We start from the raw sequence: 22,454 nt of genomic DNA on the forward strand, positions 1-22,454 counted from the left end.
GGGGTGGTCTAAGGTAAAAGGAAAAACACCACAGGGGAGCCGGAAGAAGAGGTGCTGGCGTGGGCAAGCCTCAGTCCTAGGCACCGAAGTGGGGAATGGGCCTATGGTTAGAAAGGTGAGAGAAACCATCTTCGTGATGTTGCAGGAATCTACTGTTTCACAGCAGAAGGGAGGAAAGGGGAAGAGGAGAAGGCCTTACTCAGCACACCCCTAAAGCAAAGCTGGCCCAGCTGCTCATCTCTAGACAGTTTTATTAATTCCACAAGAAATTAGTGAGGGCTGACCGAGTGCCTACCACTGTATATGCTCAGTATCCGAAGAAGTGCCCTGCAACACCGAGGGACGGGAGCCAGAGTTAGTCAACAAGGCTTCAGCGAGGAGGCGAATTCTGTATACGGTCGTGAAGGAGGACTGATGTGTGCACGCGTGGAGGCTCCACGAGTGCAGAAGACTAGGCAGGCTGGGAGGAGGAGTAAGGGGGCGAAGATTGAGCCACAGGAGAGAGGCGGAGGGAGGGAGAGCACAGATGAGGCTAGGTGGGAGGTGTGAATGGTGGACTCGGTTGGGGGAGTTCGGGAGGCCGAGGAGGAAAGGAGGCAAGGCGGGGTAGTGGTGGCTCGAGGACGGGGGGGGGGGGGCGACGAGCAGCTGAACAGGACGAGAGGAGGGACTAGGGACGAGGGAGGCGGTGGAGGCGGAGAGGGGGAGGAGAGAGGGAGGGGAAGGAGGAGGAAGCAAGTGCAGCTGCTGCAGGGGAAGGAGGAGCTCTGCGCGGCGGCCGCCGCAGCGCCGGTAGCTGCGGCCGCCGGGGGAGCGGAGCGCTGGGCGAAGGGAGTGCAGGAGGGCAGCGTTCGCCCGAGCCAAGAGCCGGGGCCGCGAGCCGAGCTGCCGGTGAGTGTAGCCCCGAGGGGCGCGGCGACCGTCCCCGGGGCCGGGCGGGAGAAGCGGGACGAAGTGGCGGCACCGGGGCGGAGGGAGGGAGCCGGCTGTAGCCCAGCCCCTGACTGGCCCGGCCTCCCGCCCTCCCTCTCGGCTTCCTCCCGCCGCAGCCCGCGCGAGGGGGGCAGGTCCCGGGCGGGCCGCGGGCTGAGGGTGGCGCTGCTGGGAGGGAGGGAGGGCGTCTGGGGCTGGGGGTGGAGCTGGGGGGCTCCGGGGTGTACCCGGGGGTGGGAGGCTGGACCGGGACGGCTCTAAATTGGCTGAAGGGGCCCTTGGTGGCGAAGTTGCAAGCTGGGGCACAGACGGCCACGCGGTTGCACGAGTAAGAGATCCCTCTGTGGAATGCGTGAGACGAGGAGTCCGGCGTCCCTGCCATCCCCGTCGCCCTCCCCGCCTTCCCGGCCCCGCTCTCTCCCCTTTTGTATCCCCCCGGTTCGCTTCCGCGGCACTGCCGGGTCCCCTCAGCCCCCGCTCTTACCCTCTCGGCCTCCTGCTTCCCCTGACTCCTGCTTGCTTCGCTGCTGCCCCTGTTCCCCCTTTCTTCCCTTGCTATTTACCCCTCCCTGCTTCGTTAATTCCCGATGCAATTGCCTCTTTGAGACCTTTTTTTTTCCTCTCCTTCCTTTTAGATTGGCCAACGGCTCCTTTCAACCCTGCCTCGTTGGTGGCCACTGGAGAAGCGCGGGGGGCTCCCCAGGCAGCCGTGGGGACAAGTTAGAGCCAGCACTTTACCCCCGGCCTCGCGTGTAGCTTCCTGTCCCCTGTTCTAGGTGCCCCAGTGTCTGGAGGAGGGTGCGGGGGTGTTCCCTCCTTACATGTTCCACCACCCAGGCAACCCTCTGGGGTCCTGTTCCACCTCGCTCTTGCTTCCTGCACAGTGGTCAAGAGGAACCACTTTATATCATGTCCCGGTACAGCTACCAAAGTCTTCTGGACTGGCTCTATGGGGGTGTGGACCCCAGTTTTGCAGGCAATGGGGGCCCGGACTGTGCTGCCTTCCTCTCTTGGCAGCAGCGGCTGCTGGAAAGTGTGGTGGTCCTGACCCTGGCCCTGTTGGAGATCCTGGTGGCCCTGCGGTTCATCCTGAGGCAGACGGAGGATGGTAGGGGTGGCCGTGGCAGCCAGCCACAGCAGGTGACCCAGCGGCCAGAGGAAGGCAAGGAGAGCCTGAGCAAGAATCTGCTCTTAGTAGCCCTGTGCCTGACCTTCGGGGTGGAGGTGGGCTTTAAGTTCGCCACCAGGACCGTCATCTACCTGCTCAACCCCTGTCACCTGGTCACCATGATGCATGTGAGTCTGTTGACTTTTACCTGGGCAGCCTAAGTGATAAGAGTCATTTGTGTGCTCAGGACACCAGTAGTGTAAAGCACCCCATCCCTGTGAGAAGTGGGATCCTTGAAAATAATTTCCAATGTGTGGCTGTGTTTGTATCAATTTCGAATTTGGGTTTTTTCACCTTTTCATGATGCATCAGCCCCACAGTGGAGGCGAGGAACCTAGTGCCCAGATCCTAGAAATGACTGGCACACAGGCCAGCTGCCTGTCCTGTCCCAGCCCTGCCCTGCCCTGGCTTGGCCTTTCACAAGCCAGAAGTCTAGCCCCAGCCAGGTGCCCTTTCTGAATCATATCTGTGATCCACCGCCTAGCCCTCTTGCCTTTTGCAGTAATTTCTCAGGGGCCTAGTGGCACTCTTTCCTAGTGGTGGTCACATAAGATTCCTTGTCTCCACTGTGATACTTTGGGGAAGTACTTTTATGAGTTTCTCTTAATGACTCTTTCATTTGGGAATGTGTGCTCTGGGGAAGAGGTATGTCTGAGTTCTGAGTCCCTGGAACAGCTATAAGCTCCTACTAAGTGCTCTCTAAACCAGAGCCCAGGCTGACTTACGAACTTTGGACGGATGATCTCTATCCATGGTGAGAAAATATTTACTTTTTGCATCATATAACTCATTCTGTCTCCTGTGATCATGGGGCACGGGTGCTCAGAAAGCTGATTTCTTTACCTCCCCAATTTCTATCCATTAGGGATGCTATAGAAAACAAATGGGATTGAATAGGAAAGTTGCCAGGTACATAAAAATAATCTGGGTGAAGACCAAGAATGAGACTGTCTTTCTGTACTCAGCCAGTGCAGAGAGATGTTCTGAAGCTATAAAATCATGGAGAGGAAGGGTGAAGGGGAAAGCAATCAGTCATTTTTAGATTTCAGGCTGTGGAAAGCCTGGTGTGTTTTCTTTAGGAGAAGTTTTGAAACCTGTCATTTAGCATCTTTATTGCTTTTGTATTTGTAGATGGTTATTCTTAAGAGACTTATGACAATCCTGTATGTGCAGGAGGTTGAAATTATTATTTTCCATTTTATGGCCTTGGCAGGGGGTCAGGGATGGGAGGTCACTTGCCTGCAGCCAAAAGGTGAATTAGCATCTGCGATGTAAAACAAATCCACCCTCTTTTGGAGTGGCAAACTGTCAGTCCAAAGTGAGGGTGACAGTGAGTGGTGGGGCTGACCTAGGGGAAGGCCCAAGCAAATGAGCATGATACTCAGATACTTACTAGCTCTGTGTTCTTAGGAACTCATTTGATTGTAAATTCCTTGTAAATTCCTGGCCTGTTTCCCAATCTGTAAAGTGTGATGAATGACCTGTGGCCCATTCCTGTCTTGCAGATGTGGCAATGAAGTGTGGGTTGCTTTCGAATAAGGAGACTATTATGGATTGGGTGGCTGAAACATGGGATGGAGCATTTTTTCAGAAAGGACTTCTTGGGAAGTGATGCCATTCACAGGAAGTCTAGGGCTGTCCCAACTAAACCTTCTGTGTAAATTTGAGCCAGTCCTCTTTCTTTCTTTTTCTGAATGGGCTTTTTGTTAATGAGAGGAAACAATACATCTCAGCCACTGCTGTGTGAGGCTGTCAGGACAGGAGTGCTTTTTTAGGATGGCAGGTGTTGAGGGGTCAGAGGGTACCTCTTCTACAAAGGGATCTTCAGGTCTCTGGCAATCACATATCTAGATGGTCATCAAAGGACTAAATTCAGCCTCACTGGGCCTGCTGTTGGTATGATGACGTCAAACCTGGCAGCACCATGGGTTTTAGAGAGAAGAGTTTCAGAGGGTTTTATAAGACCCAGGAGACCTAGTTTTTGCATTAATTAGTTGTATGACTTTGGGGAAAGTACTTTTCCTGGGCTTCAGTTTGCTTATCTGTAAAATGAGACAGAGTTGCACTCCTAGCTCTTGACGATCTATGTTCTATGATTCTTTTCTCTGTAAGTAGTAGGTGAGTGTGCAACACAGCTGTTCTGAAAGGCTTTTGATCTCCTTGTGCAGAAAGGGAACCTAGTTGCTTCTCTGTTGATATCAGGATAACCAATCTCTATTCTTCTTTTGGTCCATGTATCTTCCTTTTAAAGTAAACCCTACCAGCTCACCCTTGGGGACCCATATAGAGGATGATGGCCTTTGAGGGAGAGATGGATATTTGGGGACGATGGACTGAATCCTGTCACCTGTGACCTTTCTAGTGTCCTTCACTTAAACTCTGAGGCTGTAGGATGGGGGCAGAGAACAGAGTCACGCTGAGGAATTTTTTGAGCCCTACCAGGATTATACTCCTTTGCTATCTACCCCTAAGTCACTGCTTTATATCATTTTAGTAGTAACCTTTGGCCTCCTAGTAGATGTATCTTTTGAGGAATCCAAGTTTCCATACTTTCTGTGTGGCTCTTCCCTGGAACCAGAGATGTATGGATTTATAAAAAGTTAATGTGAGTCCTAAAAAAATAGCAGCATATGGTCAGAAACAATTTTCTGACTTGGTTGCAGCAATGACTAATGATAGCATGTAAGGTTAATAATACCTTACATTTATCTAGGATTTTATTTTTTTAAGGCACTATCATATACATTATCTTATTTAGTTATTTAGATCAGTTTAGGCCTAGATTAAAAAAATGTTAAAATATTTTCTGTGACTGTTTCCAAAGAGGAGACACTGTGTATAAAAAATGCTTTGGCAAGTGAATTATCTGAATTAGGGTACATTGTAGCAGAACATTCTTTAGAAGTCCTGACAAGGAAAGGGAGATATTAGCTGAAATGAAAGGGCTAGCTTAGCAAGAGATATTTCTGATGTGTCTTCACCAACTAGATGATTGAATTTTGACTTTGCAGAAATACCTTCTTCCTCCGAGTCAGTGTAAGTTTATAACAAGGGCAATATTACTTTAGGCCAGGAAGAGTTGGAGGGAAATAGGTTACTTTCGCCAGTTCCCATTTTTCAGTCTGTGAAATACTTGTTCTAGACGCTTTATTACACAGACCCTTATCATAGCCATGCTGCCTTTGGGTGACTGCCAACTGTAGTAGCATAAGGAAGTGCAGTACTTGCGTCTGAATTGTTCTGTTCTTGATTACTATTCCTGCTGTTGGGTTTCTTTTTGGTCTTGTCTGATTTCTCAGAGGTCCTGGGACTGTAGACTGATTGAAGTGCCACCATATCACAGCTCAGCACTAGCCTGAAATGTTTGGGAGTTCTCAAGATCAGCAAGCAAAACAGTTAGCACACCGTTGTAAACCCCTTGTTAAATATCAGCGGTGACTATCAGTTATACCAGTAAGTATTTCTTCAAATGTGGCCAGTCAATCCTCTTTTCCCTGTGATTTTGGCAGGTATGGGTGACAGGAATGAATTTACTGTGTGATTGTGCTGTTTACTAAAAATATTCCAGCAAGTCATTGGGAGAAGTGGTTTTTATATGTGAGCTGCGACAGTGGGAAAATGGGTTTAGCAGGAAGAGATTCTCATAGTTATTAAAGTCTTCAAAATCTGCAATTTCCCAGCAGAAGGGTTAAAATGCTGGTTTGGCTGATTGTATCTGTAAAGACTGTTGATCTTAGTCGCTCTTTATCTTCCTTGAATCCAACTGTGTTATGTTTGTCTTAAGAATTCAATGCATATGTCACATTTTGGGTGTCTTGTTTAATTGTCCAGTTCCTATCAGTTCTGTATGTATCTGAACCAACATCTGGTTAAGCATAAACTAAGTGGTCACAGTATATGCCATTTAACCTTCAGTGTCTATGCACATAAAGCAGTCTGCATTCAGGCTGAACATTTGGCAAATAATAGTTGATGCTATTGACCGTTTAGCTAATAGCCACTGATTTTTTGCTGGTAATACTGAGCTCCATTCCTTTTTAGAGTTGCCATTGCTATTTGACTTTCTGTCTTTATAATATATGAAAAGTTTGATATCCACCAAATACAGCTTACCTGATTCGAGTTCACTGGCTTCTGTCCTTGCTGAAAGGGTAGAATGGCATATACTCAAAAAATCCTGAGCTGTTGGTGACACCTTTTGTAATTCACTGAATACACACTGATGCATTCCACTTACTATGTGATGAATTTGCTTTAGAGAAAACCTGGTGTAATTGAGATTCAAGCTTTCTCTTTTTCCCCGTAGACTTCAGACCAGACATACCTCCTCATTCCCGATCTGTTGTCTGGAGCGCTGATTACTGTTCCTGCTTGGAATTGATGTTGGTGGGTAATGGGTGCAATGAGGAATCCAGCCATCTGCTGCAAGTTTATTAGATGGACTGTGTCCTGTGTCATCATTCCAGGGGGACTCAAGAGAATGATGTTTATATGGGCCTTAGCAGTGAGGCATGACATTCCTCTTTACCTTGCTTTCTTTCTTACTCCACAGGAAATTTGCAGAGAATTTTCTCATCTTTCATTTGCGGCAGTCGTTCGGGGCATCCATTATAAAGTGAGGTGATGTGGGTTGGTGGATTAAACAATCCATAGACAGCATTGGGATTTAAAATTATGATGCTCATTTAAAAAAAAATTTTTTTTTTCGGTACTGGGGATTGAACTCAGGCCTTTGCTGAGCTACATACCCAGCCCTTTTTTATTTTTTTATTTATTATTATTTTTTGGTACTGGGGATCGAATTCAGGACCTTGCACTTGCAAAGCAGGCAGCGGAACCACTGAGCTAAATCCCCGGCCTATGATGCCCATTTTGTTCATGGCCTGCTACAGAAACCTGAGAAAACTATTTAACTTCTTCCTATCCCAGTTGTCTGCATGAAATGAGCCACATGGAAACAAAATATTTTAATCCTCTGAATAACTATGATCATTTAAACAGAGAAGCTGAGCAAAGTTGAACAAAACTGCCAGATGACTAATAAGATTGTACTTCAAATTCAAAGACTGACAAGCCTCATCTCCTTTTGCCTCTCTTGATACCTACTAGAAGTCATTTCTGTAATTTCTCTTACTTTTCTCTGGATCCCTGCCCATACCTGCATACCCTTGTATTATACTGCATGTAAAACTGAGTGAGGCGGTAACTCTTTCTAAAGGTCTAGCTCATACGAAGCCAATAGGAAAGAATTTCTTAACAGCTTTTTTGTGTCATGCACCTGGTAATACAACCCAGCATTGCATATGCTTTAAAATAACCATATGTTGCTGGTTTTTATTTAGTGGAAGATTCACAGGGTCCCTGGGTTTTTGTCTGCCACCTTCTTCTTAGTCTTTGTGGGATTTCTTTTGGATTTCTCCCTTTTGTAAATACTTCTGAAGATTCTCTTTCATGAAACCTTTCTGGATTTACGTGACCTGACTGCAGTTATCCTCATCATTCTAGTACCACCTATTATTCTCCTTTCCTAAGCCTCTGAGTGCATTTCAGAACATTGGGTTTGGGGGCTGGGCATGTAGCTCAGTGGTAGAGTGCATGCTTAGCATACATGAAGCAGTGGGTCTGATCCCTAACATGCGCATGCGTACACACACACACATACGCGCGCACACACACACACAAATTGAATACCTGTGTGTGAGTATAGGTAATCTTGTAATCTTGTGTTTGGTCTGATTGCTTGTTTTTGCATGTTTCTTCAGTCTCCACTGGTACCAGGAACAATTATAAGAAAAAGCATGAGGGCCGGGGATTTAGCTTAGTGGTGCCTCCGTCTGCCTCGCAGCATAAGGTCCCGAGTTTGATCACTAGTACCAAAAAAAAGAGAGGTATGCAGTAGTATAATTTCCTGAAGAGCCGACTACAATAATGTATATGCATATTAGTTGTTTAAAGTGTGATTGGATAATGGTGACTGACAGATGGAACTTTCGGCTTTACTTTTTTCTTTCCTCTTTGGTGGCTGTCTGTTCCCTTGAGATCTTATGGACATGGTTCCTATATATCTGTTGTGACCATTAAGAGACTCTTCTTGTCCATGTTTTTTTTGTTTTTTTGTTTGATTTTTTTTGGTACCAGGGATCGAACTCGGGTCCTTGCGCTTGTGCAGCAGTCAGCAAAACCACTGAGCTAAATCCCTGGCCCTTGTCCATGTTTTGAAATAGCCAGAGAGAAAGGGAGTCTTAGCTCTAGCTCATGCATCTTTTTGTAGAGTTTCCATCATAAGGAGCTGGCTGTAAGAACTGTGACCCAGTCTTGGCACAAAGTATCTGCTCGTTTTTATCCTAATCAGGAAATAATACTGTTGGATCTTGGTCTTAATTCTTTGGTAGACATCTGGATGTGCCAACTTTTTTCTCTTGCTTCTTTAATATCATATATAAAAAGAATGTTATTAGGCCACTGACTCACTTTTCCTTTCTTTCCTGTCCTTCTCAGTGCTTAGCTCATTGTTATCATGCTTCATTGAAATGCCTTCTGTAAGAAGAGCCAGATTTCTCAGTTTCTTCTAGTCTTTCATGTCTTTTTTTGGAGTGTGGGATATTGCATGTTAGGTAAGTAGACAAGCATTCTTACTACCGTGCTACAATCCAGTCCCATTTTTTAAAATGAGCCGTATCTTTTGCTATATTGAGAATGTCTTCTCTCAAATAGTCCTCTCCTGCCAGTAACTGGCCAAGTGGACATGAAGAGACTATGGATTGGGAGAGCAATGATTGTCAAACTCTCTTTGTGAAAGACTCCCTTGGAAGTTGGTTATGATGTAGATGCTTGGCTCTCTACACAGTGATTCTGGGCAGATCTAGGGTAAGAATGCATTTATAACAAGCTTCCCTGTGGTTCATGCTGGTCAGCCTTGGACCCCACTTTGAGAAACATTGTGTGGTGGCTAAAGTATTAAGTGGGAAGTTGGCTCAGGTGTTTCTCCTAACTGGCATTGGTCTGGGTGGCCTGTGGGCAAGGTACTTTTCTGGCAGCTCCTCTCTATATAGGTACTAGATAGGGAGCTTCAAATTAGAGAAGGAAGTTGCTAAGTTTTTGTGAGGTTTTTTAATTTTTTTAATGCAGTACTAGGGATTGAACCAAAGGCCTTCTCACTGAGATGTTCGCCAAGCCCTTTTTATTTTTTAATTTGAAACAGGGTTTGTCTAAGTTGCCCAGGCCTGGCTTAAAAGTGTGATCCCCCTGCCTCAGTCTCTGAGAGTGCTGGGATTGCAGGCGTGCACCACCATGCCCAGCTCTGAGGTGGATGTCAAAGTACTTGTAAAATACCATGAATTAATATCAGAGTATTTCGCCCAGGTCTCCTTTGTCACCTTCCAGTTCTACTTTTCAGTCTCTAAGATCTGCAAGGTCAAATAAGAGGGAATACTGAGACCTGGTTGCTATATGCTAACTCTCTGTTTGTGAGACTATTGTTTTAAATGCTCATAGGATTTATTCATTCCTACATTTATTCAATAAACATTTATTGAATACCTGTTACATGCCAAACATTGAAGCCAGGCCCTGGAGATTCGAAGAGAAATAAGAATCAGTCTTTGGTCTCATGTTGCTCACAGTTTACATGAGACAGACAAGAGAATATATCAACTAAATTATAATATTATGTGTACAGTAACAGATTTGGATGAAATATAGAGGGAAAAGGTCCTTTTTTCGCAGTGCATTTAAGAAAAGCCTCCTAGAGGATGTGACATTTGAGCTGGCACGTGCAGGAGGGATATTGGCTCCATTAGAGTAGGGGCTCTTTCTGTCTTGTTTTCTGTTCTAGTTTCTAGAACAAGGCCAGGGTATATACTCAATCAATGTGTATGAAAGAATGAAGACATTGGAGAAAAGAAGGGAATTGTAGGCATAAGAGATGGTGTGTGCAAAGATGTAGGGTTGCATTCTACTTCACAGGAAAATATCTCAACTGTAATATGGATTCATTTGCATCTTATTATTGGGAGCATATTTCTTCTTATTTTTCCTTTGGCAAGCCAAGTAAAATTCTAGGAATGCTCCATCATTCCTTCGCTGATGATAAGAGAACCACCAATGCTCATGGATTCTCGATAGGGAACTTGCCAGATAAAGAATTCTGTTGTCTGTGCTATCCCAAGGAGGGTCCATGCTGTGGACAGATACACAGAGCTTTGAGGTAAGTGGGCAGATGGTAAATACAGTAAGATAGCAGCAATCCTGCCTGAGGCTAGGGGATGACTTTTAGTGCTCATGGGATGGTTGCAGCCCCTAGTAAACTCCAGAGCAACTGGATGAAATATGAATGAATATGAAATGTGACCACATTTCCTCACCTTTCTTTTTTTCATATATTTTTTTGAGTCAAGGTCTCACAATGTAGCCCAGGCTGGCATCTAACTTATCATCTTTCTGGCTCAGCCTATCTTTATGTTTTTCTAGACTAATTCTGTGTACATTTCTTTTTATATTCTTCCTTCCCTGTTTCTCTTTCCACCATACTTATCCTACCTAAGTCTGCTTCCTTTCAGAGTATTCCACACTTCAAAAATAACCCCCTCTACAATTCAGAATGCCCATTTCATCATAGGAAATGACATTGATAAGGGAATTGGGAAGAAATCGCTTTCATCTAAGAGGTTTGCACTGAAGCAAGAATGGCATATAGACAGACTCCACTGGGCACTAGGGAGAGGATGAATTTTAAAAAGAAGCCTTGTTATTTTAGTCTTATTTGTAATTAATGGGCTGTGTCTACTTATTATTATTTTGGGGGGGGCAGTACTGTGAATTGACCACAAGACCTTCACATTGAGCTGCATCCACAGTCCCTTTAAACTTTTTTTTTTTTAATTTGAGACAGACTGTTACTGATTTGCTAAATTGCCCAGACTGGGCTTGAATTTGCAATCCTCCTCCTGAGTCTCCCAGAGTGTTGGGATTACAGGGTATGCCACCATGCCTGGCTATGTGTCTGCTATTTTTGTACAGGTAGCCTTTCCCATGTTCCTTGCCCCAGGTGTCAGTTGACCTATATTAGTCACTTTCCCGTCACTGGGACAAAGTACCCAATAACCATAACTTAAAAGGGGAGTTTACTTGGCTTGGCCCATGGTTTCCAGTGGTTTCAGTCTAAAGTTGGCTGGCTCCAAGATAGAAATAGGATGGCAGAGGGGCTCAACACATGGCAGCCAGGAAACAGAGCAGTGAGAAGCTGGGAATAAGAATGTATCTTTCTAGGTCACATCCCCACTGACCCACCTCAAACCAAGCTCCAGCTCCTAACAGTATATTTAGCTACTGAATATGTCTGTGGAAGAGTCCATGAGTATAGCACCCCCACGATCCAGTCACCTTCCAAACACATGAGACTTTCTAGATCTAAACAATAATATGACCTCTTCCTTCTCCTTTTTGCCCTATTGGGAAAACTGGGATTCTCAATTTCTTTCCACCCTACTTGCTGATCCCCAGGGTATCATTTTTGTTCCTTGCAGTACTGGGGATTGAACACAGGGCCTTCACACTGATCTGCATCCCCAGTCCTTTTTTATTTATTATTTTGAGACAGGGTCTTGTTAAGTCACTAAGTTGCCCGGGCTGGCTTCCATTTTGTGGTCCTCCTGTCTCAGCCTCCCAGTAGCTAGAATTACAGGCATGCACTACCATGCCTGGCCAGGGTATTGTATTAATGTAAGTCCCTCTTCAAGGTCCTTGAATGCAGCGGTTAATCAGAAGCATAGGCAGGACCCCTTTTCTTCTGGGTACTAGTCCCTTATATTTACTCAGCTCTTTCCCAGCTGCATAACACAGGGCTTACATGTTTGTCAGTGCATTTTTTTTTTTTTCTGGACCGGGGATCAAACTCAGGACCTTGCGCTTGGGAGGCAGGTGCGGTGCCACTGAGCTAAATCCCCGGCCTTGTCAGTGCATGTTTTGTCAAAACATTTGGTGGCACATGTCTGTAAACCCAACATTCAGAAGTTGAGTTCCAGGCAAGCCTGGGGTACATAGAGAGTTCAAGGCTAGCCTGGAGTATATATATAGCATGACCCTGTCTCAAACAAACAAATGGGTACTTGGATACACTGCCAGCCTATAATACTGAAGGGGAATGTTTGTATGTGTGGGGGTGTGGGGATGTGGAGGTGTCTCTTGGTTTTGGTATCTAAGAAGCTCCTAGAGGGAATGACAGAAGGAGGAAGGTAGCATGAGTCTTATCCCACGTTGGGTGGTTCTGAGGAAAGTGGGTGGCAGGAGCCAGGAGGTAAGAGAAGATTGGCCTGTTTGGCAAGAACAGTGTAAGCTCTAGCCCGTGGGCAGGTGGGCAGATGTTCAGGTGGGTAGAAGGAGGAGGAGTGAGAACATCTAGAGGGGTAGGGAAAGATGAGTCCAGCCTTATTGTATCCAATGCCTTAAATTTCCCTATCTCCATCACACAGCAATGGTATAAGCTTTTGGGGTATATTTTGCCTGTGAGTTGAATTGCTTTTGCCAGCCGACCAGCTGTGTTTGCAGAAAGACTCTGGCTGACTGTGCTTTGGCTGTTGCTAGCAAAGAGACATTTCATTCAGGTACTGATTAAATAAGGCGCAGAGCCAGATTGCACAGTAACGCCCTTGACTATGGCTCTGGGAGCCCAGGGTAAATACTTATTAGATGTTCTGGGCAGAGCATTAGCAGTGGTGGGTGGTGAGGTGTTATCTTCAGAAATCATGCTGAAGGAAAGTGGGAGTGAGGAGACACTTCTAGAAAGAGGTTTGATCATGTTTTCCTAGATTATCCAGACCTGAGTTGCTGGCATGTACACAGAAGGGCAAGATAGGCTTGCTCGTTTTCATTTACTTGTCAAATTCTCTTAGCAACTCTGTGCTGGATTGAGATATGGCAAGGATCCTGCCTAAGTAGGATGGTAAGAAATGCCTCCTTTTCCAAATGCAAGTTCAGTTTCATGGAGAAAGCTCTAGGACCATATTTCTAGGGTTTGGATTTTGAGCTCTATCGCCATATGACCATAGACATTTTATTTAACTGCTCTGAATCTCATTTTCGCTCATCAAATGGGAATACTAATAGTACTTTTCAAATAGAGTTGTCAGGATTAAATGACATCATTTATATCAAGCATTGAGTAGAAGGTGTGGCTCATTGCCTAATAAATGTTAGCAATTTTTAACAATACTGCTATACACTTCAAGGCAGCATTGGAGCACTGGGTAAGAGTATATGTTCTGCGCCTATAATCCTAGCACTCAGGAGGCTGAGCAGGAGGACTGTCATGAGTTCGAGGCCAGCCTGGACTACATAGTGAGTTCAAGGCCAGCCTGAACTACACAGTAAGACCCTGTCTCAAAAAAAAAAAGTATGTGTTCTGAGGTGGTAAAAACCTGAGTTCACATCTTCCCACTATCCAGCACTGTGCAAGTTACTTAACTTCTCAGCCTATGTTCCCACATTTTAAAAATGGAATATGTCAGGCATGGTGGCACACACCTTTAATCCCAGCACTCAGGAGGCTGAGGCAGGAGGATCATCTCGAGTTTGAAGCCAATCTGGGCTACATAATTCATGGCTGGCCTGAACTACATAGCAAAATCTTGTCTCAAAAAATCCATCAATCCATCCATCCATTAAAAAAGTAATAAAATGGAATAATTAGACTTACACATACCAGGGTTGTTATAAGGATTAAGTAAGAAAAATGACAAAATGTTAGTAAAGAACTTAAGATAGTATAGTATCTGGCATATTGTATACATTTAATATATTTTAACTGTGATGTTGATGATGGTGATAAGTCACAACTACCACAACCAAGGTGATGATGGCAATGATGACAGTCATTGTAATTATCATTTTGGCTATGAGCTTGGGTGCCTGATGTAGTGATACGATGATAGAAATTTGATGCAGGAAGGTAGATTTAAGAGTTTGAGTGAAGAAAAGATGCCCTGGCATCTTTGTTTCATTCAATGGGCAAAAATATTGGTTCCACAAAGCTAGGACCCATGTAATAATTTCTGTGTTGCAGGGTTGCTTGGTTGTTTGAGGCTTAAGGACAGCTTTGTGGGTAATATAAAGTTTACCTCAGCTCACCCAGTCCTTTCTGAAGAATTTGGAAGTGGCTCTCAGTAGTAGAAAGCATAGTTTTCCAGGGACCTTTTGACTTAATTATTGATGCTCTTCATCAGTGGGCTGGCTCCATGGTGCAAGCCATCTTGGGAATGGTAGTCTAGAAAATCAATGAGTAGATGAGAGAAGTATGAAAGGAGTGGTTTTGGGTGGGTGTGGTTGGCTGAAATAGGTGAATGGATTTATTTTTTTGCCTTTTCATTAATGTGTTTCCAGTGAGGGGAGTGCAACTTTCTCCAATGCTGCCTATTACCAAAGTTAGGAACTTGTTAGAGGAGAAAGGGCTACTCAAGCTCCTGGGAGAAAGGTAAGTTAATTTTCTATTTATTTATTTATTTTGCACTGTTAGGATGGAACCCATGGCCTGGTGTGAGATAGCGAAGTGTGCTACCACTGAGCTACACCCTAGCCCAAGAAAGGCAGGTTTAAGGTGGACCTGTATTTTAGCTGAAGGAGAACACAGTGTAGTGGAAAATGCATTGCTTGGGGGTACAGACTTCATTGGGTTTTTCCTTACATATCAGCAAGTGAGCAGAAATAGTGCTTCTTAGGTCTCTAGGATATATTAGATCTCTTTTTTCAACACCTGCTGCTCTGTTTCAGAGTAGACTGCTCTGGAGCCTAAGCCACTAGTCACTAGAGGAAGACTCCCTTTAAATGCAATAGTTCAAGGTCTAGGCTTTTGTCATGTGACTTTACAGCCTTAGTGTGGGGAATGGCTCGCCCTGCCCAGGCATATTCCCAAGCATTATGGGTAAATAGGCAGTTCCTTGGTCTTTTATTTGAGAATGGAGAAGGCTAAGATCATGTTTTCTGTAACCCTCGTTCCCTGGGAGTAGCTGGTTTAGAGGGCATTTTTAAAACAAATAACATCCCTTAGAAATAAACTATGGAAGGTCCCTCATTCCAAGACCCAGGGAATATGCTAACAAAGGGTCCTCTTCATATCGGCACTTGTTCCTTGTTTTGCATTTGTTAAGAGATTCCTAAGTTCCAGACACTTGAGTGTGCCTGTTTATACACTTTATTCTCTTAGCAGCACTTCATTCTCTGCACCCTGCAGGAATGTTGCAGGTGGTCATGTGGCCTCATGCCTCATTGTCTTCAGTAGTTCATGCTTGGCCCCTTGGGCTGCTGCTTCATGTGGACACCTTTCCCTATTTCCTGGGCTCCCATTCCCATGAGCAAGATCAGAACTCCAAAGAAAGGGGCTGTTTTTACCTTTGGGTCTCCCTTCTACATGGTACCTCACTCTTATTTTGCAGTCCAGCTCTCATCAGAATAGCCCTGCATGCTAGCGCCAAGCCAAGGTCATGTGTCCTTGTCTGCTTGTGAGTTTCTGTAACTCCCAGCCCTGTATCTCTGGGCAGGATAGGAATGTACTGTCTTGGGCAGAGGAGTCAGGGGTAATCTTTAGGCCACGACTGTCTTCAACTTGTGGAGAAGAATGTGAAGCTTGCTGTGTCACATGGTCTCTTGACCGGCTGGGTCATGTTTGGCCATATCTCACAGCCAGCGTTGTGTTTGCTCAGATGGGGTCAGCTTCCCAAATTTCTTACTCCCTGCTTTGAGTCTGTCCTGAAAAACAATTTGCAAGTACATTCTGGTCTGCACCTGTTGTTTCTTTTATTTCCCTTTTCCACAGAAAGTTCACAGGAAATTAAGCTGGGATTAAATCTGGGCTCTTGACACTTACATTCTCTCTCTACGTCTTCCCTTGGCATAGAGTTCTCAGTTTTCAGTCATACCTGTCCATGGACTTTAAGGACAGCTGGTGGTTCTGCTCATTTAAGGCCTCCCTCAGACCCCCTCCCCCTTTTTGTGGTCCTGAGGATTGAACTCAGGGCATGCTATACAAGTGCTCTACCACTAAGTAATATCCCTACTCCTTTTCAAAATTTAATTTTGAGACAAAGTCTCGCTGGGTTGCCTAGGCAGACCTTGAACTTGTGATCCTCTTTGGCTCAACCTCCTGGGAAACTGAGTTTACATGTTTTCATCACCACGCCCAGCTCCTCAGACTTTTAAACATTGTAAACCTGGGAGAGAGGATCAGATGGGCAAAAAAGTGTCAAATTTAGGAGGCGCTCACTGCAAGTTTTAGTTATCTTTTATACTCTCTAAATGTTAGTAACAGTAGTTATAATAACACTTGTAACATTTTTGAGCAAGAATTAAATATGCTACATGCATGGTACTACTTCTACTGCCTGTGTATTACCTATTTTGCAGCCTTCCACAAAGGTCATTTTTATTTTATCTAATTCTTTCTTTTCCTTCTAGATCATTTCCCCTTTCGTTGACTTGGAGTTAAAGGATGCTGTAGCAACATGTCCTCAGATTATTGAAACAACAGAATAATGTTAAGTTAGAGTTGAAAGAATCCTCAAAGATCAACTCAGAGATCTTCCTCCCTCATTTTCCAGATAAACAGAGACTCAGAGTGGGTGAAGTGATTGCCTAAAGTCACACAGCAAAATAGGATCACAGCTGGGTCTCTGGAATCCCAGCTCATCTCACTGCAGCATCGCACATGGCCTCCTTCCATCCCTAACCATTGCAGAATAAAAGAGACTGCATTTTGTTCTTGTGCACTATGATAGAAACAGTAATCTTATATAATCTTATGGTTTTTTTGGGTGTTTTTTGCTGTGCAGGCAATCAAACCCAGGACCTTTACCCTCAGTCCCAGCAATCTTGTCTCTCTCTCTCTCTCTCTCTCTCTCTCTCTCTCTCTCTCTCTCTCTCTCCTCTTTCTTTCTGTCTTTCTTTCGTTCTTGCTATTGTGTCTACTGCAGTTGTGAAATGAGGATCCTGTGGCTGCAGGGTATCTGCCTACCTGACTAGTATAAGAACTGCTTTTTTCAATTTGGATTTTCTTCCTTTGCTTCTTCTCTTCCACAGAGGAGCCTGGCCTCAGAGCCTGGACAACCTTGCTGCTTGTCCGGGGCACGTAGTTCAGGAAGATGTGTGTGGACATTGAACATTTGTGGACAGCCAGTATGACCTGCCTCCAGATATTGGTTGTTTAGAAATGAGATCTGTGCATCTGTGGATGTAAACTGATATCATCACTTACTTCCAAGTAGGGACCTGCATTTGATCTTACTGAGCAAACTGTATGAGGCTGGAGGGTAAGAAATCAAAATCAGAATCCAGAACCTGTGTCTGGTGGAAACAACAAAGGATAAAAAAGGTCAAAGTAACCTGCCAGTCCAATGGAAGAGGTCAGTTCATCTTGGTAAAAAAGGAGGAGTAATAAAGAATGCTAAATTGTTAGCCAGATCCTGGTCATAGGCTCATCATTAACTGGTTGACAGAACTGAGCAGTTTTGGCTCTTCAGGCAGCCCATTTGGCTCAGATAGGCTCTGGAGCCCAACTATTAGGCAGGTTGAAATCCCAGCCCTGCTGCTTTCTAGCTGTGTGGCCTTAGTCAAGTTAATTGACATATTATGGTCTATTTTTTTCTTTGATGTTCTATTTTTTGGGTTCTTTTGAGACAGGGTCTCCTTGTGTAGTTCACGGTGGCCTTGAACTCGTGACAATCCTCCTGCCCCAGCCTCCCAAGTGTTCAAATTACAGGCATGTGCCACCATGCCTAGCTGATGTTTTAAAAGTTTATTATGTTTCCTGTTTGTTGCCAGATAAATGTACATAAAATCTCTGGGCCTGTTTTCCTATCTATATCATGAGGATAATATTAGTATCACTTCTGTATGGTTCTTGTAAGAATTAAATGCATGACTTCATTTCATGAAGTGTTTATAACAGTGGTGCAGAGCAGATGTTTAGTAAATATGATTTAGGGCTAGTACCATCTATAATGGAAGCCCTTCTTTCCTCATAAAGTAAAAATGAGACTCAAGTGAAATAAGGTATATTCATGTAACTTGTAAATAAAGGGCTAAGTGAGAAGAATAATCTTTCGAGAACATAAACATTCAAAGGTTTATTAGCCCATTGTTTGTAGGCTCAGACATCGATAGTGATATCCTTGGTAATCTGGCAAAAGGAAGAACAGTAGGTTTAAGTGTGTAGTTGTATAAATGGTGGGGCTGTCAAGCAATGGAGAGTCTGCCTTTTCCCTCCCAGGGTCCTTAAGAGGCCTTGAAAGCCTTGTAACCCAAATAAAGTGACTGGAGGATTTAGGGGGAAAAAACAGTTATTGTTATAGAATTCTTCCTAAAGTGCTCTTGTCTTAGTTAATGGCATCATAGTACATCTAGTGACCAAGGTTAAACCCTTTGAAATCTTGATATATTTCCCATGCCCTTTCTTCCTCTCTTCCAGCATCACAGTCTCTTGATTCTTTCATTATCTCTTTGTTTGTCTCTCCCTTTTCCTTTGATCCCTCTGCCCTAGTTTATCTTGTGTATCAACATCATCAGTATCATCAGTGTCATTGTCATCTTATTACAGTAGCACCCTGACTGATTGTCCTTCCTCTATGTGTCTTCTTGCTTCTTCTTTTACACTACTGCCAGAGTAATACAAGTGAAATACATGTTGAGCCATTCTAATCCCTTCCTCAAAAACCTTTAGTATCTCCTTGTTGCTTTTAATAGGGATGGCAGACCCTGGGATGCATACACTTTGTGATGTTTGTGGCTGGGTATGCTAATCAGCCATAGGCATGCTTTCCCAGGGAGTATCCATCCATGCAGGTTCAAAATTGTTTTTTAGGATTCCTTTCTAGGCATCTGTTTATCATTCAGCCTGAGTTGGCACAAAGACTGGGGATGGCAGATAGATAAACCCTTTAGAGAAAGCCTGAGCTCCTAATATTAGGATTAACGATCTTCTATGATTTTGCTTCTAATCCTTTTAGCCTTGTCTTCTAGTACATTTTTCATGTGCTTTCTTTCTTTTTTTTTTTTTTTTTGGTACCAGGGATCGAACTCAGGTCCTTGTGTTTGCAAGGCAAGCGACGGAACCACTGAGCTAAATCCCCAGCCCGAACTTCATGTGCTTTCTGATCCAGCCACGTGTACCATGTACTTTGCTTCTCTGAGTTTATACTTTGTTCATGCAGAGCCCCCAGCCAGAAATACTTTTTTTCTTTTCTTGTTAATTTTCTTTTTTGTTGTTTATTTTTTTGTTTTTCTTGGTACTGGGCATCGAACCCAGGACCTTGTGCTTGTGAGGCAGACATGGCGCCACTGAGCTACATCCCTGGCCCTTCTCTTCCTGTTAAAATGCTACTTATCATTCAGTGCTCAGCCCACACTCCATGAAGCTGTCTTCAAGCCCCCAAGCCAGATTTAACCACTCTTGTCTATTTTAGCATATTATTCTGCCTTGTATTATGTAATTATTTATATATCATTCACACTCAAGAATGTGTATTCTCTGTATGCAAGGTCCACAGCTGGCTAGAATTTTAAAAATAACATTTTAATGGAGCCTAGTCTAATCTCTGTTTTTCAGATGAGACTGGTTTATAGAAAAAGGTCAGAAATTCATTTTGGGATTGGTTAAGCATCAGATGTTTGAGTCATGAAGGTTGGAATGTTCTGCAGGTGACTGAGATGTGGTTAGGTCTAGAAATGCTGATTTCAGAGACATTTGTTGAAAGAAGTAAAAGGAGAATATAAGAGAATATAAGATCGTCTACTTCTGGGAGAAGAAAGAAGGCTCAGTGAAAGAGCAGTCATCCAGGAGGCAGAATGAGATCTAACAACAGAAAGAGTTTTAGGAATGAGGAAATAGTTCTCCATGTCATGTGATACAAACCAAGACCTGAGCAAAGGTCTGGTTCCTGTGACCAGCTACACCACCCACTTCTAAAAATTTACCTTATAGATGTTAATGTGTGAAGAGTTGAGTACAAAGACATTTATGGCATCAGTACGGGTCTACAGAGAACATTGGGAAAGAGCCTTTGGTTGCAGAATGGTAAATATGGTCAGTGGGATACTGTGAAACTTTTAAAAAATGAGGCTGATGTCTATATTTATTTTCAAAGATGTTCAGAGTATATTGTTAAAATTAAAAAAAAAACTGATGCGGTCCAGCTCTCATCAGAATAGCCGTGCATGCTAAGTCACTAAGTTGCCCAGACTGGAATTGAACTTGTGATCCTCCTGCCTCAGTCTTAGAATGCTGGGATTACAGGCATATGCCACCATGCTGAGGTAAGAAAAGCCTGTTTTGTTTAAGTTTTGGTTACCACAGATGCTTTGTCTATGCCAGTGTTATAGTATTGTGGTGAGTAAGTGACTGAAATAGAATTTTTGTGGCTCCTGCAGTGCTCCAAGTTGTCTGTTGGAACTGCCACTGAATCTTAGAAAGAAAGACTGAATTAAATGTGTTGTGAAGCGGGAGTGTGGTGGTGCACACCTGTAATCCCAGCACTCAGGAGGCTGAGGCAGGAGGATCACTGCAAGTTCAAGGCCAGCCTCGGCTACATAGTTCAAGGTCACCTTGAGCTGCATAGTGAAACCCTGTCTCAAAAACACAAACAAACAAATGTTTTCTGATCCTAAACTGGCCCCTAGAAATGTGTGTGCATATTGAATAATACCTCATTGCAGGTGTTTCCTCCTCTGTATTCTAAAATCTTTGGTGTGCGCTGCTAGTAAATTGTTCATTTCACCGTGTGCTAGTTGTTCAACTGTTAAGGGTGATCTAAGATCTGTGATATAAGATTCAGGAATTCCTCCATGATAGTAGCTGCCCTTCTTGTCCTTCTACTGAGCTAGGTTAACTGAATCTTACAATTTGTATGATGAGTAACTCCACTAAGGCTTGCATCTGCTCCTTTTTCTAGATGGAGCAGACTGCCTGCCACCTAGGTGTTCAATCACTGTCACATGGTAACAAGGAGCTTTGTGTGTGTGTGCAATGCTTCTTTCATTAAAAGCTCAGGGTGGTAAAATCTGACATATTGGAAAGTCTGATGGGAGAGATATTTGGGGAGACCTGGGTGGCATGTGAAAATCTTGTGGTATGCTAGGTACTGTGTGGCAAATCTAGATCACCTAACATTTATTAAGCAATTACTCTGGGCCTACTATCCTACTTTGGAGATTAAAAAGAAATATTATACTGTATATGGTTCCTACCCCAGGGAGTTCAGTGTTAAGGCTTATTCCTAGTCAGATTAGTGCATTTTTAGGTAGCAGGTATGTACAGGATTTATGACTAGAAAATACTAGCAATCAGAGGGAGTTTGAGTTCCTGTAGTTCGTGACCTTTGTTTTACAGATAGGCAAGAGGCCCGGAGGGGAAGCTATTTGCCCAAGATCACGCCACTTGGGAGTGGCAGAGCCAGGACTAGTAAGCCAGGCCACCACCCTGTGAGGACAAATGAACCTAATGGAGCATATTAAAACTTTAAGGAGAATTTAATTTTGGCTTTATGCTTTTTTATGCCTTGTGGTTTGGAAGAGGGGTGTAGAATTTTTGTCTTTCTTAAGACTTTATCTGAGGAGGGTCAACACTGGCTTTATACTGGCTCAATACTGGTTCAGGTCTAAGAAACCTAAAGATGGCTTATTCTCTCTTTTTCTGAGATAGTTGTTGGCTCTGGTTTTCCTCTATCTAATGGTGGAACTTTTCTATTCCTCAGGGGCTTTCTTAAGTTTAGTGTGTTCATGACTTTTCTCCCTCATTTGCTTTTTTTTTCCTTTGTGAAATTTATCTTTGGAGCAGGAGGTACTTAGTTTTATGTGTGGGCCTGAGAATTAAAGCAGTGGGCCCATTCCTAGCAATGCTGCCATCAGACTGGATCTCTTGGTCCAGTTCATGTGAGAAATTTAGATCTAAGTCTTGGGCCTTCTTGGAAGAGGCAGGTATAATTCATCGTAGAGTTGTTTTTTCTAGAGCCTTCTCACCACACAAACAGGATTAGGGTTGAATAATAGCTACAAATAACATTTATTGAAAACTTGCCATGAATCAGGCACACTGAGGGATAAATGCTATTATCGGCACTCCCATTTTACAGATTAGGAAAATAAGATTCAGAGAAGTGAAACAATGTGCCTAGGGCCACCCAGCTAGGAAGTGTTGAAGCTGGTATGTATGGATACTTAGGTTTAGCTGATTCCAAAGCCAGCATTGTCAACTATAGGTTGAGAATTCCTTATCCAAAATGCTTGGGGAGAGAAGTGCTTCAGATTTCAGAGTTTTTTGAATTTTGGATTATTTCCATAAACTTTAATGTTTGTGTATCATATTGGCATTCAAAAG

The 22,454-nt window shown here is 43.8% G+C and overlaps 1 protein-coding gene across 9 annotated transcripts in view; it reads left to right on the top strand.

Annotated features, from left to right (window-relative positions):
- The first annotated feature begins 718 nt into the window (after positions 1 to 718).
- Tmem164 (transmembrane protein 164) overlaps positions 719 to 22,454 on the top strand; it is a 173,241-nt gene continuing 151,505 nt past the window's right edge. For 4 of the 9 annotated variants that reach the window (XM_087196755.1, XM_004861439.3, XM_021241631.2 and 1 more), the window contains exons 1-2: positions 1,137 to 1,261; positions 1,569 to 2,229. In XM_087196755.1, coding sequence (XP_087052881.1) covers positions 1,843 to 2,229 — 387 coding nt within the window. In that variant the 5' untranslated portion in view covers positions 1,137 to 1,261; positions 1,569 to 1,842. Of the gene's footprint in view, positions 892 to 1,136; positions 1,262 to 1,568; positions 2,230 to 22,454 lie in introns of those variants that run through there. The other 5 variants (XM_087196756.1, XM_004861440.3, XM_004861441.3 and 2 more) reach the window with 5 other exon arrangements.

This window comes from Heterocephalus glaber, unplaced genomic scaffold (assembly GCF_053883595.1).
Source record: "Heterocephalus glaber isolate CG9 unplaced genomic scaffold, H.glaber_assembly_v1.0 deba00001613, whole genome shotgun sequence".
Classification (NCBI taxonomy): domain Eukaryota; kingdom Metazoa; phylum Chordata; class Mammalia; order Rodentia; family Bathyergidae; genus Heterocephalus; species Heterocephalus glaber.